General features: G+C 34.9%; 1 protein-coding gene across 1 annotated transcript; it reads right to left on the minus strand.

Annotated features, from left to right (window-relative positions):
- Window positions 1–441: 441 nt before the first annotated feature.
- LOC100997037 (olfactory receptor 10X1) lies at window positions 442–8169 on the minus strand. Its single transcript, XM_021925331.2, has one exon. The coding sequence runs from the start codon at window positions 1901–1903 to the stop codon at window positions 947–949; it is 957 nt and encodes a 318-aa protein (XP_021781023.2). The 5' UTR covers window positions 1904–8169; the 3' UTR covers window positions 442–946.
- Between the last annotated feature and the right edge of the window lie 8342 nt (window positions 8170–16511).

Below are 16511 nucleotides of genomic sequence, written 5' to 3' on the forward strand. Positions count from 1 at the left end.
AAAATAATCCCAAAGAAAGAGTGTCATGGTCAGGGATAAATTTAATCAGTTAAAGTGCATAATAAATTTATCCATCATTTCATTTATTTTATAACATTCCCATAAGTAACAGAACTCAAAATTACATCAATACTCTTACATCTCTTATCAGAAATGATTTGTCTCATGGGAGGTGCATTTCAGTGCTTCATAGCGTTTGCCTAAAAAAAAAATCCTTAACTTTTACATCTTTTATTGTTATTATTATTATTGTTGTTATTATTGTTTGAGATGGAATTTTGCTCTTGTCACCCAGGCTGGATTGTAACGGCATGGTCTCTGCTCACTCTGCCTCTTGGGTTCAAACTATTCTCCTGCCTCAGCCTCCCAAGTAGCTGGGATTACAGGCACCCACCACCATGTTCAGCTAATTTTTGTATTTTTAGTAGAGATAGGGTTTTACCATGTTGGCCAGGCTTGTCTCAAACTCCTGGCCTCAAGTGATCTGCCCACTTCGACCTCCCAAAGTGGTGGGATTACAAGCCTGAGCCATGGTTGACATCTTTAGATATTTAAACATCTCTCAGTGCAATGGTTTTATATGCTGTTTTACAAGCCTGAGCCATGGTTGACATCTTTAGATATTTAAAACATCTCTCAGTGCTGTAGTTTTATATGCTATTTTTTCCTTCCACGCTTTTTACTCAATTCATGAATAGTGCAGGACACCTGGAAGTTGATTATCAGAATCTTATATCTGCAGGGACATTCTTCTTCTGACACTGGATAGTAGAAGGGTTGGACAGCTTCTCTAACAAGCTAAGTAGATGCCTGTGTTGACTTAGTTCCCAGTCTGAGTCACTTGCTTCTTATATCCCAACCTCTGGAACAAGGCAAATGGTATAGGTTTCTCCAGAGGTCACAGGATAAATGCCCCTATTGAAGTCTGGGGACATTGAGCCATTCTTCAAACAAGCAGCAACAACTTAAGATTATTTTTCAAGGCAATTGTGTTTCCCATCATTCTTCTAAAAGAATTTTTCATGTCCTTATTCCTCAGGCTGAATATGATGGGGCTGAGGAAGGGGGTAATGACAGTATAAGGGACTGCTATGAGTGTGTCATCTCCTGAGGCTTCTGGCTTTAAATAAACAATAGATGCAAAACCAAAGTGCATTATAACCACTGTGAGATGGGAGGCACAGGTGGAGAAGGCCTTCTGCTTGCCCTCAGCTGAAGGAATCCTGAGGACAGCAGAAATAATGAAGACATAAGTCAGGATGATGAGCAGAAAGGTACCCAGCAAGCCGGACACTGAGATCAGTGTTACAATGAATTCTGTGAGATTACTGTCTATGCAGGACAGCCTAATAACTGCCCGCATATGGCAGAAGAAGTGTTTGACAAGGTTGGGTCTGCAGAAAGAGCCCCTGAATATCAGTGCAGTCTCTGTAAGAGAGATAAAGAAGCCTGCAGTCCAAGCAGAGGCCACAAGTTGTCCACATACAATGTTGGTCATAAGCAGTGGATATTTTAGAGGGTTACAGATGGCAAGGAAGCGGTCATATCCCATCAAAGTGAGGATGATACACTGTGTACCACCAAGTCCCAAGAAGAAGCACATCTGTAAGCTACAACCTATAACTGAAATGCTTCTGTCCTTGGCCAGTAGATCTTTCAGCATCTTTGGGACGATGGTCAGTGTGTAGCAGGTCTCAGAGAAGGAGAGTGAACAAAGGAAGAGATACATAGGGCTGTGGAGGGACCTGTCCACCCGGGTTAGGCCCATGATGGTCAGATTACCTGCAAGGGTGAGAAGGTAGAGACAAAAGAAGACCACAAAAAGAAATGTCTGTACATGTGGGTACACAGAAAAGCCAACAAGAATGAATTCCTTCAGGACTGTCTGGTTGATCCTCATCATTTGAATGTCTGAAATTTGAAAGAAACAACAATAAACATTCAACTTTTGAATGATACCATCAAATGAAAATTGTGATGACTAAGATAAATCATCAGAATTACAATTACCACTGCTTTTTCATGTAGTTTAGCAAAACTATTTATATGTAGATAATGTGTTTTTCTCGTTTTTCATCCATTCATTGTTTCCTTTATTCAGCAGCTAATTAGTGATGACTTAGTATATGACATCACTATGTATATGACAAGAAGGCTTGCTCTGGCCTATTTTTAAAAGGATTTTATGAGCAGATGATATAATATGGGAGGAAACACTCCAGTTGATGCTCAGATAAAGGAGGTTCAGATGCATTAGGTGAGCTTTATTTGGATGAGCTTCTGAACACAGAGAAAACTTTTAGGTGGATAATAGACAGAGTCAGGGTCCAACACATAAACTTCCACACATTGTATGGTCTATAAATATTTACTGTGTAAATATCGAGAATTGATTTCCAAGTAATTTAGGACAAAACTTGGACAATGACTTGCAATGTTGGAGAAACCCAAAGTCATTAATCCTTCTTGGAGAATATATTTAGGTCCTAGAATTTTAAAGGAAAGTAAAAAAGAAAAAAAGAAAAAAAAAGTATCATTATTTCTACTCTGAGAAGAGGGAAAGAAGAAAGATAGGGAAGCCTAGGACCTTTAGGATTAATAGTAATTAATTAAATCTGTGGATGGTTTGATAAGCAGACTACACAAGCATAGTGCAGGTGGCAATTGAGATTGTGTCTATTTTGTTAATTCCAAGCTCAGCATTCAAAGAAAATAAGTGGCATTTAATAATTGTATAAATTTCTCAATAATGCTACATCTGATTTAATCTCATACTCCTCTGATTTCTATAGCATGTTGTTTGTCCTTATATTTAACACATTGTTTCAACCCTGTAGTATATTGAGCTACTGTTTTCTCTGCCCCATATGTCAACATATTTAATAACTAGCATTTATGAGGTTTATATTTTTCCAAATTATTTCAAATGTTTATTGATTTTACTCTTCACAGCATAAATGTAAAGTGCATGGGACAGCTGTGAAATGGGCAGGACAAATGTTATTACTTATTTTAGAAATAAAATTGTGTCTCGGAAGTGGCATATTTGAGACTAGATGCAAAGAGTTTTGACTTGAACTGTATATTCTTTTCATTTATCAATGTTTAGTGCTTCAAGAAAGGGACTATAAGTCTTATATTTTTGTATTTTTCAGAGTAATAATATAGAACACTTTAAGAAGATAATAATTCCTGGCGAATGTTAGATGGATTAGTTAATCATCAAAAAAGTGGTTAGTATATAAATGATTTTTGTTTTCCTTTGTTATTCAGCACTGCATAGCATTTGATTTTTGAGCATGGAGGTTAACAGACTTTCCACTCTAATTAAGTTTTGTTTAAGCTAAGATTAAGCATTCTCATGGCAGAGTCTAACTTATCACTGAGAGTCAGAAGACACAGTAGAAAAATGATCTGAATTATAAGTGGCTCCTGAAATAATCCACAACCCTCTGGACTCTACTTTAAAGGCGCCTTTGGTTTTTTGTCTTCTTAGACCTTACAAGATTCTTACTCTCTGACAGTCATACATGAATCACATGACTTAATCTTTTCTTATCTCCTATCAACTGTTTCTCCATTCTGTTTCCCTTCCACTCACTGTATCTATTCTTCTTAGTGAGCAGTTATTTCTCAATAAGAAGATTATTTTTCTGGTCTCTTACCTAAGGGAACATTATAGAGGACCATTTCTATTAAAACCCGGGGCTTCCTCGTGAGGCCTTTTGGTGTGAGCCTCTTTAGTAACCACATTCAGTATGAGTATCTTTGGTTTCCAAATCTACTTGTAGATGCTTGTTCCACTTTTCTCTATGATCAGCATTCTGCTACATTTTCAGCTATTTCAGAGGCATCTTTTTCCTTCCAGAAGTATTAGGCTTCAATAGGTTCCTTCTACTTATTCCTAAGCCACTGTAAAAAATTCCTCCTATCAGTAGTGCGCTTCACACACCAAGGCTCCAAAGCACTCTTGACCCTTCACAGTAACTCTGTAAGAAAGGAAATTATGTGGATTCTAGAACTGAAGGATTAAATATAGCAAAGGGAAAATATAAAACAGATTAGTATAGCAATAAGTTATTTTAGTACTTGATGTCCTTGGTACAAAACCCAAGCTTTTTCTAACATACTACCAGAAAAAACAGTCTGATTTTACACGTGTTCTACCTCTTCCAACACAGCCCTGGGATTTGAGGCAGGGACTAGGAGGCAGCTAAGGGGTTGGAAGAGGTGCTGTTTTTAAAGTCACCATTAAATTCATAAGCATTTTGAAAATGCAAATAATCACCCATACAAATTCCAAGATAGGTCTTTCCTTATCTAGTCCTTACTTGACTGTGTGCTAAATATTTTCTTGGTGAATCATCAGCAGTAGAGTATAAATGTCAGAATCTCTACTTCTGGTATATTCCAAATGTGTGCAAGATTGTGTGTGTGTGTGTGTGTGTGTGTGTGTATGTATGTGTTGTCAGGATATTATGTCCCACCTTACCTCATCTATCTCTGAAGTTGTCCCTAAATCCACCTGTGTCAAATTTAATTTGAGTTATGAATCCACTGACACACATATATATGTTATATACATATATGTGGTGGTATATATATACACATATGACACACATATGATATATATATGACATATGTATGACACACATATATGTGTGTATACACATACATACACATATGCACACACACTTTCCAAAGAGAAATGGTGATATGGAAAAGGTATGTAATTTTATCCCAATGACCCTTTCTTTTTGTAGTGACAATTAGTTATGAGGAGAAGAGAGTAAAACCATCTAGAATAGTTTCCTACCTCGTGTATTTTATCAGGCTCCAAAGCCAATTCACTGTCACGATTACATTCTTCCAAAAGATAATCTTCACAATATCGCTGGAAGCATACTTTTTTCACCGCTTGAAAGAGACAGAGATTGATTTAATATGAAAAACATTGGTGTTAGCTTAGTGACATTGCGAAAGCTGCTGCATCTTCTGAATTTGAGTTTCCCCAGATGGGAAGTAAGAAAAAAGGTCCTGAGTTCATGCAAGCTGTAATATTCTACGGCTCTAGAGTTCTGTGACAGGAGTTGTGAGGTTAGGCCATACCTGATGTGATCAGCCCCCACTGCCCACTAAATTACAGTGGTTTAGAACCTCCTTTCTATGGATTTAGAGGTATGGTTTGATTATTATAAGCGCTTGAGATTCCTGAGCTCTAGAGGTTTGGTTTTGGTTAGGAGATCCTAAGGGATTCCTCTCTCTTTCATCAGAGAAAGCAGATAACTTCCTCACCCAACTTTGTAATTTGTTCTCATTAGTTACAGTGCTTTGTGTAACATGTGACTTGTAAAACTCTTCTGGGAGTCTCTGGAGATTTTAAACTGGCAGAGTTTATATCCTGCCCATAAACAATGCTTTCTGCTACTTTATGTTTTGTTTTTGGCAGTGAGGGTGAATAAAATTTGCAACCCTAATGCTTATTCAATTCATTCTCTTGCTGACAAAAGTGCTCACCTAGACCAGACTTTAGTCACACTCCTCTAAGCTCTCTTCTCAACTGGACTTCAGATTGTCCATCCTTGTTGAGTCTGTACCACCTAGTTGTAGCAAGAACCTTGCTAAGTCATGTTGGAGAGAATCCCTTACCGTTGATATTCAGTCACCCTCAATATCTAATAAAATTCCTCATCCTCCACCAACCTCTGGGTAATATATAATCATCCTGGCTTGTCTTCAGCAAGTGTTCTGTTAGATCAGTTCAGTGAGAATTCCTCCTTACTCCTGATGTGGAGTCATATTCACTGACTCCACTACCCATCCTTTGGCTATGGATCCCCGCTTTTCCACACTGTATTGAAAATTAAGCCCAGTGTTAAATGGACATCTGTTTTTCTCTATTGCAATAGCTCCTGAATAAAATACATTTTGCTATCTTAACTACTGCATAGCTCTGGATTTCATTGACACCACTCACCACAAATACACTCACTATTTCCCTTTAATCACTGACTCCCTTTCTGGGTACTTAAGAAAGGTCTACAGTGTATAAAAGACTGCTCCAAATATTGCAGGAGAACTCAGAAAAATACAAGAAATGATATCTTCTAACAAGAGGTTTATACTCCTTTGGAGGAAAGAAGGTTGTGCCCATGAAAAGTGTATTGTAGTAAGCAGCACTGTAGTAAGCTGAGAACTACAACAATGATTAGATGAGGTAAGATAAAAACAACTGGACCAGGTTGTCAGAAAGACGTATAGAGTAGGGGTGTTAGGAAAGACTTCTAAAAATAAGCAGCAAGTCAGTGGTGTTTGCTCATGCCTGTAATCCCAGCAACTCAGGAGGCTAAGGCGGGGAGGATTGCCTTAGGCCAGGAGTTTGAGACAAGCCTGGATAACATAGTGAGATCCCATCTCTAAAAATAAATAAAATAGTAAATAAAATAGAGTTGAAATTCCTGTTTCCATTGTACTATAGGTTGTACTATCTTGTAGCAGTTCAGTACAAAGATATAATTAGATGGGAAAGAAGTAGTTGAAAAGATACTCAGCCTCATCATTTATTAGACAATACAAATTAAAAACACAATATGATTCTACTACATAAGTGTTCAAATATTTAAAATTAAGAAAAAAAGACTGACCATACCAGTATTGGTGAGGATTTGAAAGAACTATAACTCATACACTATTCTTAGAGATGTGTAAGTGATAAAATAGTCTGAAATTTTGAAAAATAATTTTTCAGTCTCTTGAAAAGTTTAATCTATTCAGGTTCCCAGACAAGATGATGTATATTCACTATTTTTCTGTCCTTCTTCTCTAAATACAACCAAATAACCTGGAAAGAATTCAATAGACAATCACAAAATGACTCTAAAAGGTGAAAAAGAAAGAGAAGGTGGACTGACCACATACCTCAGGACTTGAAGAACAACACCACAGTAAGCTTCCTAGGATTTATTTTATCTCTCATAAATCCCAGACTGGGATGTGGAAAGTCCTACAGCTCAAAACCTTGAACTGGCAACAGGCATAGACAAAAACAAATAAAGGAAAGGTAAAATCCATTGTCTTTGGTCAAAGGAAAAGAAAAAGGAAGCCCAACAGAGGCTTCATAGGGAGACTCATCACCAACGGCAATGAGAGCTCTAATCTGTTTGTAGCTGCACTACCAAGAAAGCTTGAATCCTAATTCAATCCCCATCTTGCACCAGCCATTTAGACCTCATCTGCCCATAGATGCATGGCCAGCAGTGCCTAGAAGAGCAATCTATCCTCTGTCTCACACAAGCTGACAGTAGCAGGATGATCATTGCTAGAAAAACTTGGGAAGTTCAACTTGTCTCTTGGCCCAGTGTTGATAGGTGGTGAACTCTTTGACTCCAGAGTCTGTGTCAACAAGGTCCGGGATGGTTTCCAGAACCTACGCACTAAGTCTAAATATGGAGACCTTACCATACTATTAAACATGCCAAGATTCAACTGAAAATCACCCCTGATACCAAGAACCAATACAATCTCAATTAAGTGAGAAAAGACAACCAATTGATGCCAGTACCAAGTGAACAAGATAGTAGAATTGAAAATGATTTTAAAGTAGCCTCCATAAGATTGATTCAATAAGTAATTACAAATTTCCTTGAAACATATGAAAAAAATAAAAATTATAAAAGCCATAAAAATGGGATTACAGAAATGAAAAATATAATAAGTAATATCTCAGATTGTTTCAGATCGGCTTGGGAAGTTCCCTTTATATTGGGGACTGCTAAATATTTATTTACATATGGAGATAAATAACTATCATATATTATATATATTACTGTTTTAATATAGTCCTGTTAGCTCATTTTAAAAAATGTATTCAATACAATTTAAATGCAACAGTAATTTGTTTTACATCTTCCATTAATATATATCTTATTTTTCTTTTTGAAAATTTCCAATACACACACACATACCCCATATATATTTATGTGTATACATCTTTTGTTGACTGCCTTATACCTTTACTTATACTTTTGAACATTTACTTATAGTTTTGAACATTTCTAATACACACACACACATATATATACATATATTACACACACATGTATACATCTTTGGTTGACTGCCTTGTACTTCTCTATAACAAAATCTTTGTTCGTTGATTGCAAAATAAGTTTTTATTATACATTATATAAAAGAGAAAATGTTAGTAAGTGTGATAGTTAAAATTTTAAAGTAAAATTATCCCCAAATAAAAACATTGCTTTAAAATTACTTCATATATCCATGATAAGTATTTATTTTTATAAAAACAAAACAGATCAGAATCCATTTTATTGCAAAATGTTTTATTTTTACAGACAGAAACACTGGAAATTCTTATTTATGGTAACATGAAGAAAATCATTAAAGGATTTTTAATGAATTTATTTTTTTTAATAGTATGCTACTCGATTCTTTGAATTCCATCCAAATTATATACCATTCATAGATTAATGATCTATCACTTAAAGTTCGATTCAGTAATTTAAATGGAAGATAATTTTATCAGTTCCTTTTTCTATGTTCCCAAAATAATAAGGACTCTACTTGACTTGTAAAGAAAGGTATTCACTGTTTTTCATTAACATTCAATTTTCTTTCAGTTTCTGAGTAATTCATCATAAGTTTTCCAGTTATTATCAAATGATTGTTAAATATGATTGTTCAGCTGTTTCTTCTGAACACTTTGTTTAAGATTTTATGTCCAGAAGTTTGGAATAAATGAAAATACTGTTTATTTCAATCACCTTGGTTCATAGATATTTTGGCAAAATCCTTTTAGCCTACAATATGCTTTAGCTATTTATACTCTTCTATTTACCCTATCTCCCATGGAAGTGTTTGTGGAGACCATGTAGGAACCTGGGATTTCCACCCTCACTTGGAAGAAGCAAGGCACTCTGTGGTGTCGAAGACACCTACTGCAGAGTCAGGACTTTCACCACTTCCCAGAGGTAATAAAAATGAAATAGAGGTTCCTCTTCAAAGGGACTTTCCTCCCAGTCAAATTGAGAATAAATAGTAACCTCTCTGAGAAGCAAACTTTACTCAAATATCTGTGCTAATACTCTTAAATATCTGCTGGCCATAATAAAGAAATCAATATACTTTGTGTTTTTAGCTCCTACATTTTAGCCTAAGATATCTGCTCTGGCATGCCTAAACAGGTCAAAGCAAGCATTAGGTCATAGCCTGTTCCTCTTCCTTATTTGGAGGTGTTTTTGCTTTTCTCAGCATTCCACAAGTTACTTCCTCTATTCCTTTGTTCTCCTCTGCTTTCACCTCTTTTGGAAAGTTCTAAGTTGCTAGCCAATTGGGACAAGGATAGAATATGAGGTCCTGTTCCAGCCGATGGAAACTGGACACAGACTAGGATGGATGAGTCAGGTTATAAATGACCCTGCCCCCTTCGTTCGTGTGTGCTCTCGTGGCAAGACTGCTAGCAAGTGGCACCCTTTCTGCAGAAGGTAAATTAGGCTTGCTGAGAGATCCTTTGTCTCAGTGTCAATTCTTATGACACCAAATACCCATTCCCAACATAATCCTCAGTGATGTCAGTGGAGGCTAAGGGAGCCCTAAAGGGGCACCCGTTCAGAATGGTCAAGATAGGGTAAGCAAAAGAGAGTGGGGAGCTGGAAATCCCACCCAGCCCAGCAGTAAGGAGGATTCTCTCCTTAAGAGTATTCCCTTTTCTGAAGTCAACAGAGGCTGAATGGAGAATCTGGACTTCTAGCCTAATCTAGTAGTAAACGTGAGCACTCCCACTTTCCCCTGTTGGAGCAGTGTTAAAAGAAGCAAGGTAAAACGGAAGGTTTAGGCCAGGCGTGGTGGCTCACGCTGGTGGCTCACGCATGTAATCCCAGCACTTTGGGAGGCCAAGATGGGTGGATGACGAGGTCAGGAGATCAAGACCATCCTGGCTAACATGGTGAAACCCTGTCTCTACTAAAAATACAAAAAGAAAAAGAAAAAGAAAAAAATAAATAAAAAAACATAGGCATAGTGGTGGGTGCCTGTAGTCCCTGCTACTCGGGAGGCTGAGATAGGAGAATGGCGTGAACCTGGGAGGCGGAGGTTGCAGTGAGCCAAGATCAGGCCACTGCACTCCAGCCTGGGAGAGTGAGCGAGACTCTTGTCTCCAAAACAACAACAACAACAAAAACCCAGAAGGTTTAAATAAGATCCAAAGTGTCATAACAAGATAACTCAGATACCCAGGTTCCAACAGAAAACAGCTTATCATGCTAAAAACGAAGAAAGTTTCCACTTACTTTTTCTTTCCATTTTCTTTTGTTATTGTTGAGCAAATACTAAACAGGATAAAATCAAATAATTCTATACCAAGACACATCCTAGTAGAACTTCCAAAAGACTAAAGACAAGAAAAAGTGATATTTTATCTACAGGGAAAAACATGTTTAGCAAAGAAGTGAACATTTTTGGCAGTTGATGAGTGATATGTGTTTTCAGTATTCCATTAAAGCATGAGACCTTCACAGAAAACTAAATTATCAGTTTAGCCAGCAGCTCCAGCTTAATATCATTTAATTGTCTGAATATCAGATACAAACGGTCTAACTCTGACAATCATCTCATTTCAAGCGTTTAGCATCAAAAAGAATACCAACTCATAAGTAAGACACAATTGAGGTATAGTTATAATGCAGTTTACTTGTCTCAAAGAACATATGTCTTTTTTAGGAACTAACATATATAGTATTTTGTTTAACTTAAACACAAATTCACATATTTACTTTTAATGGAAATAAGAGTTAGGTTTATGACAGTTATAAAAACAGAGAGTTGATTCATCCAAAAGTGAACATCACATTTCATTTTAAAAAGCATCAAAAACCAAGGTAATTTTACAATGTATACTTTCTCTAAACTGCAAATATTTATTGATTCTCTCTTCAATGGAAATTTGTTTTCCTGGCTATTGAAAAGCCAAAAAATAACAGTTGTTTGCAAAGTTGTGGAGAAAAGGGAATGCTTAGTCACTGCTGGTGGTAATGTAAATTAATTCAGTCACAGTAGGAAGTAGCTTGGAGATTTCTCAAAGACCTAGAGGCAGAAATTTGACCCAGCAATACCATTACTGGGTATATACCCAAAGAATTTAAATAATTCTACCATAAAGACACAAGCATATTTATATGCTTGTTCATCACAGTACTATTCACAATATGAAAGACATGGAGTCAATCCAGATGTTCATCCATGGTAGAGTGGATAAGGAAAGTGTGGTACGCGTACACCATGGAATACTACACAGCCTTAAAAAAGAATGAGATCATGTCCTTTGTAGCAACATGGATGAAGCTTTAGGTCATTATTCTAAGCAAATTAGCATAGTAACAGAAAACCAAATACTGAATGTTCTCATTTGTAAGTGGGAGCTAAACATTGAATACATATAGACACAAAGAAGGAAAAAATAGACACCAGGACCTAAGGCGGCAGGAGGGTGAGGATTGGAAAATTATCAGGTCTTATGCTGATTACCTAGGTAACAAAATTATCTGTACATCAAACCCCTGTGAAACCCAGTTTACTCATGTAAAAAACTTGCACATATACCCCTTTGAACCTAAAATAAAAGTTGGACTGTAAACAAACAACAGCAAAAAACCTAAAAAAAAAAAATAGTGATAATACCACATGCTGATAAGGCTGTGAAGACACAGGATCTCTCGTAAACTGCTAGTGAGAATGCAAAATGGTGCAGCTACTTTGGAAAAATAGTTTGTCAGTTCCTTTTTAAACAACACATATACTTACCATACCACCTTATAATTACTTTGGGCTTTTCTCTCAACGAGATAAAAATTTACATCTATACAAAACCCTGTATTCAAATGTTAATAACAGCTTTATTTGTAAATAACCCAAAACTGGAAATTAAAAGATATCCCTCAATAGATGAATGGTAAAACAAACTGTGGTATATCCATATCATGGCATATTTCTCAGCATTAAAAGTGAATGAACCATTGATATTGATTTAGGTGAGTCTCAAGTGTATTATGTTGAGGGAAAAAATTGTAAAAGGTCACATACTTTATGATTCCATTTATCTAAAATTCTGAAAATAGCAATTATAAAGAACGAAAACAAATTAGTGTTTGTCAGGGGTTATTAATGGTGAGGGTAGGTGGTGAGTGTGACTATAAAAAAGTAGCACAGGAGAGATGGAATACATCGTGATTTTGGTGATGGTAAAATAAACATCCATATCTACATCTACACATGCCATAAAATAGCATAAAAATATACACACATATTCCAATATAAATTTCCTGGTTTTGTTATTGTCTTATAATTATGAAAAATGTAATGATTGAAGTAAACTAAATTAGAATTTTTAAAAAAGAATCATTTTCCAAGAAGACCTTGTGAAGCTTCTGTATCTGCAATTCACATCAATAAGACAATATATTTTTAAATTGAGATATTATTTAATACAGTAGGATGCACAGATCACGAGTGTAGAGTGAGTGTTGACAAACACATGTGCATAGGAAATCAGATCTGAATTCAAGATCCAGAACATTTTTATTACTGCAGTTTCCTCATATTTCTTTCCAATCAAAATGCCAGAGACAATCACTGAACTGATTTCTGTAACCATTATAACATTTTCTTGTTCTGTAAACTCATACATGGAATCATACTGTATATGTACTCTGTTGCTTCTCTCTTCTTTCACTCAACATGTTTTTCAGATTTATCCATGTTGTTGCATATCGATTCCTTTTAATTGCTAGATATTATTTCATTGTATGAATATTCCACAACCTGTTTATTTACTTGCTTATGAACATTGGGCTATTTCTAGTTTTTCATTATTATGAATTAAACACTAAAACTTATTTCTACAACTCTGTGGAAATAAATATACTCATCTATGTTTAGCTAAATAGAAATGGGTATTTCTTATAAAGTAGTTACATAATTTCCTCTGCCTTTCTGCTCCTTGATGAGCAGTTTTTAATTTTCATACTTTCATTTGTTAATTTTCAAAGTCTACGTGTTTTATGTTCTGGCTAAAAAATCTTTTCCTACCCTACGATAATGAAGATATTCCCCTATGTCGTATTGTAGCCACTCTATATTTTTGTTTCTTCATTTAGGCCTGTGCTCCATTTTGTATAATTTGTGTATATAAAACAAAGGAAGAATTAGGTGTTTTGTTTTTCTTATACCAAAATGCAGTTTATTTTCGTACCATCTGTTAGAAAGATTTTCCTTTCTTCATTTCATTGCACAGGCACCTTTGTGGAAGTTAAATAGGAATGTATGTATGAGTTTAGAATTAGTCTATGAATTTCTATAGCAAAGCTTCTTGGAATTTTGATTAAGAAGGCATCAAATATATGGATAAGTTTGGGGTATTCATATATTTACAATATCGAGTTTTTAAATAAATTAATACTGTATTTGTTAATTTTCTAAGTCTATGTGTTTTACGTTCTGGCTAAAAAATCTTTTCCTACCCTACGATAATGAAGTCATTCATATTTGGGTTTAACTTAATTTTTACCCATTAACTTTATAGTTTTAAGTATAGGATACTTTATCATTTTTGTTAAATTTAATTCTAATTGTTTTATATTTTTGATGCTACTAAAATTGACATTTCAAAATTTCATTTCTTATTTCTGTTACTAATATAAAAATTAATTTGATCTGTCATCTATTTATTTACCTATCAATCTATCATAACCTGAGATCTTGCTAAATGAACTTATGAGTTCTAGTAGCTATTTTTGTAGATGTAGTGATATTTTCTAGGTACTCAGTCACATCATCTGCAAATGAAGAAAGTTTAATTATTCCCTCCAAATAAATGTACCTTTTATATCTTTTCTTGCATTAGCATACTGGTGTGGGCTTTTAATAAGATGTTGTGCATAGTTGGCAAGAGTGGACATCTTAGGAGAAGGAGTTCAATATTTTGCAATTAAGTGTGATGTTAGCTTTATGTTTTTCATAGAAACAAAGTATTTACCAAGAATAAATATTGATTTTTACAAATACATTTTTTCACAAATATTGAGGTGAATAGATCAATGTGTCACCTTTTGTCTGTTAGTGTAGTGAATTATATTAATGTATTTTCAAACATTAAATCAGTCTTGCACTCTTAGCATAAATCTCCTTTGACATGGAATATTATCCTTCATATGCATTGATATAATATGTTTTCTATTATTTTGTTAGAAACATTTTTGAAAGTATTTTAATATATTATAGTGGTCTCTAATTTTGTTTTCTGATAATATACTTCTTGGGTTTCAGTTTTAGTGCTATTCTGTTTTCATAAAACGAGATGTTAATGATTCTCCAACATCTTATTTCCTGAAACAATTTGTGTAAGCTTGTTTTATCTTTTCTCTTAAATAATAAAACCACCTTAAACTAGAGTTTTCATCCTGGGAAGTTTTATAGTTTAAAATCAATTGCTTAAACATAATTTTTATTTTTGATAGGTTGTGGTTTTAAGAGAATTTGTTAAAATCTAAATTTTCTCCTTTATTGACAGTAACTTGTTCCCAATATTTGTAGGACCTGAATTAATATTCTCTCTTTCATCTCTGCTTTTGTAATTTCTTTCTTTTTATTCCTGGTCAGTCTTCTTAGGAATTTATCAATTTCTCTAAGACCTCCAAAGACTCAAATTGTGATTTTGCTGATTTTCTTTTTGCTCTTTTTAAATTCCTTACTTTTCATGTCCTTATTATTTTCTTCCTTCTCTTTATTTTTGGGTTAAATTTACTTTTTCTTTTATATTCTAAATTTTAAGCATAGATTATGCTTTTATTACTATCTTCTTTACTAATATCAGAATTTAAAACCACCTCTCTTTGCTGACAATATGATTCTATATCTAGAAAACCCTAAAGACTCCACCAAAAGGCTACTAGACAGATAAACAATTTTAGTGCTATTCCTACCAAACTACCACATCATTCTTCACAGAATTAGAAAAAAGTATTCTAAAATTCATGTGGAACCAAAGAAAGATCACAAACAGCCAAAGCAATTTGAAGTAAAAAGACAAAGCTGGAGGCATTACAACACCCAACCTCAAACTATACTATAAGACTATAAGAATCTAGTAACCAAAGAAGCATAGTGCTGGTACAAAAACAGACACATAGACCAATGGAACAGAAAAAAAACACAAAAAACAAAAAACTCAGAAATAAAGCCTCACTCCTGCAACCATCTGATCTTTGACAACACTAACAAAAACAAGCAATGGGGAAAGGACTCCCTATTAAACAAAGAGTGCTGGGTAACTAGCTAGCCATAGGCACAAGATTGAAACTGGACTCTTACCTTTCACCACATATAAAAATCAACTCAAGATGAATTAAGGATTTAAAGGTAATACCCAAACTATAAAAATCCTATTAAAAAAAAAATCTAGGAAATAACCCTCATGATATTGGCCTTTGCAAATAATTTTTGGCTAAGTCACCAAAAGCAATTTCAATGGAAACAAAAACAGACAAATGGGCCTAATTAAACTAGAGTTTCTGCACAACCAAAAATAAAAATAAAATTAAAAAACCTATAAATAGAGTAGACAAATAACCTACTGCAACCTACTGCATGGGAGACAATATTCACAAACTATGCATCAGACAAAGGCCTACTATCCAAAAGTCTATAAGGAACTTAAACAAGTCAACAAGCAGAAAACATATAATTGCATTAAAAATGAGCAAAGAACATGAACAGATACTTCTCAAAAGAAGACATACAATTTGCCAATAAACATATGAAAAAATGCTCAGCATCACTAATCATCCAAGAAATGCAAATCAAAACCATAATGAGATACCATCTCCCAAAAGTCAGAGTGGCTATTATTAAAAATTCAAAAACCAACAGATGCTGGTGAGGCTCAGAAGAATAGGGAATGTTTATATACTGTTGGTTCGAATGTAAATAAGTTCAGCCACTATGGAAAGCAGTTTAGAGATTTTTCAAAGAACTTAAAACAGAGCTACCATTCAACTCAGCAATCCTATTACAGAATATATACCCAAAGGAAAATAGATCATTATACCAAAAGACACACGCACTCATACGTTCGTCACCATGCTATTCACAATAGCAAAGACATGGAATTAACCTAGGTTCCCATCAATGAATGATTGGCTAAAGAAACTGTGCTACATATATACTATGCAATACCAAGCAGTCATAAAAAAGAACAAAATTATGTCCTTTGCAGAAGCATGGATGGATCTAGCGGCCATAGCCCTAAGTGAGTTAATGCAGGAACAGAAAGCCAAATACTGCATGTCTCACTTATAAGTGGAGCTAAACACTGAGTACACACGGACATAAACATGGGAACAATAGATACTGTGGACTATTAGAGGAGGAAGGAAATGATGGCAGCATGGGTTGAAAAATTACTTATTGGGTACTATGCTCATTACCTGGGTGCAATACAC

This window comes from Papio anubis, chromosome 1 (genome assembly GCF_008728515.1).
Source record: "Papio anubis isolate 15944 chromosome 1, Panubis1.0, whole genome shotgun sequence".
NCBI classification, from domain to species: domain Eukaryota; kingdom Metazoa; phylum Chordata; class Mammalia; order Primates; family Cercopithecidae; genus Papio; species Papio anubis.

Bases quoted from the DNA above. Each gene is read 5' to 3' on its own strand.
- LOC100997037 (XM_021925331.2), bottom strand. From the start codon at position 1,903: ATGATGAGGATCAACCAGACAGTCCTGAAGGAATTCATTCTTGTTGGC.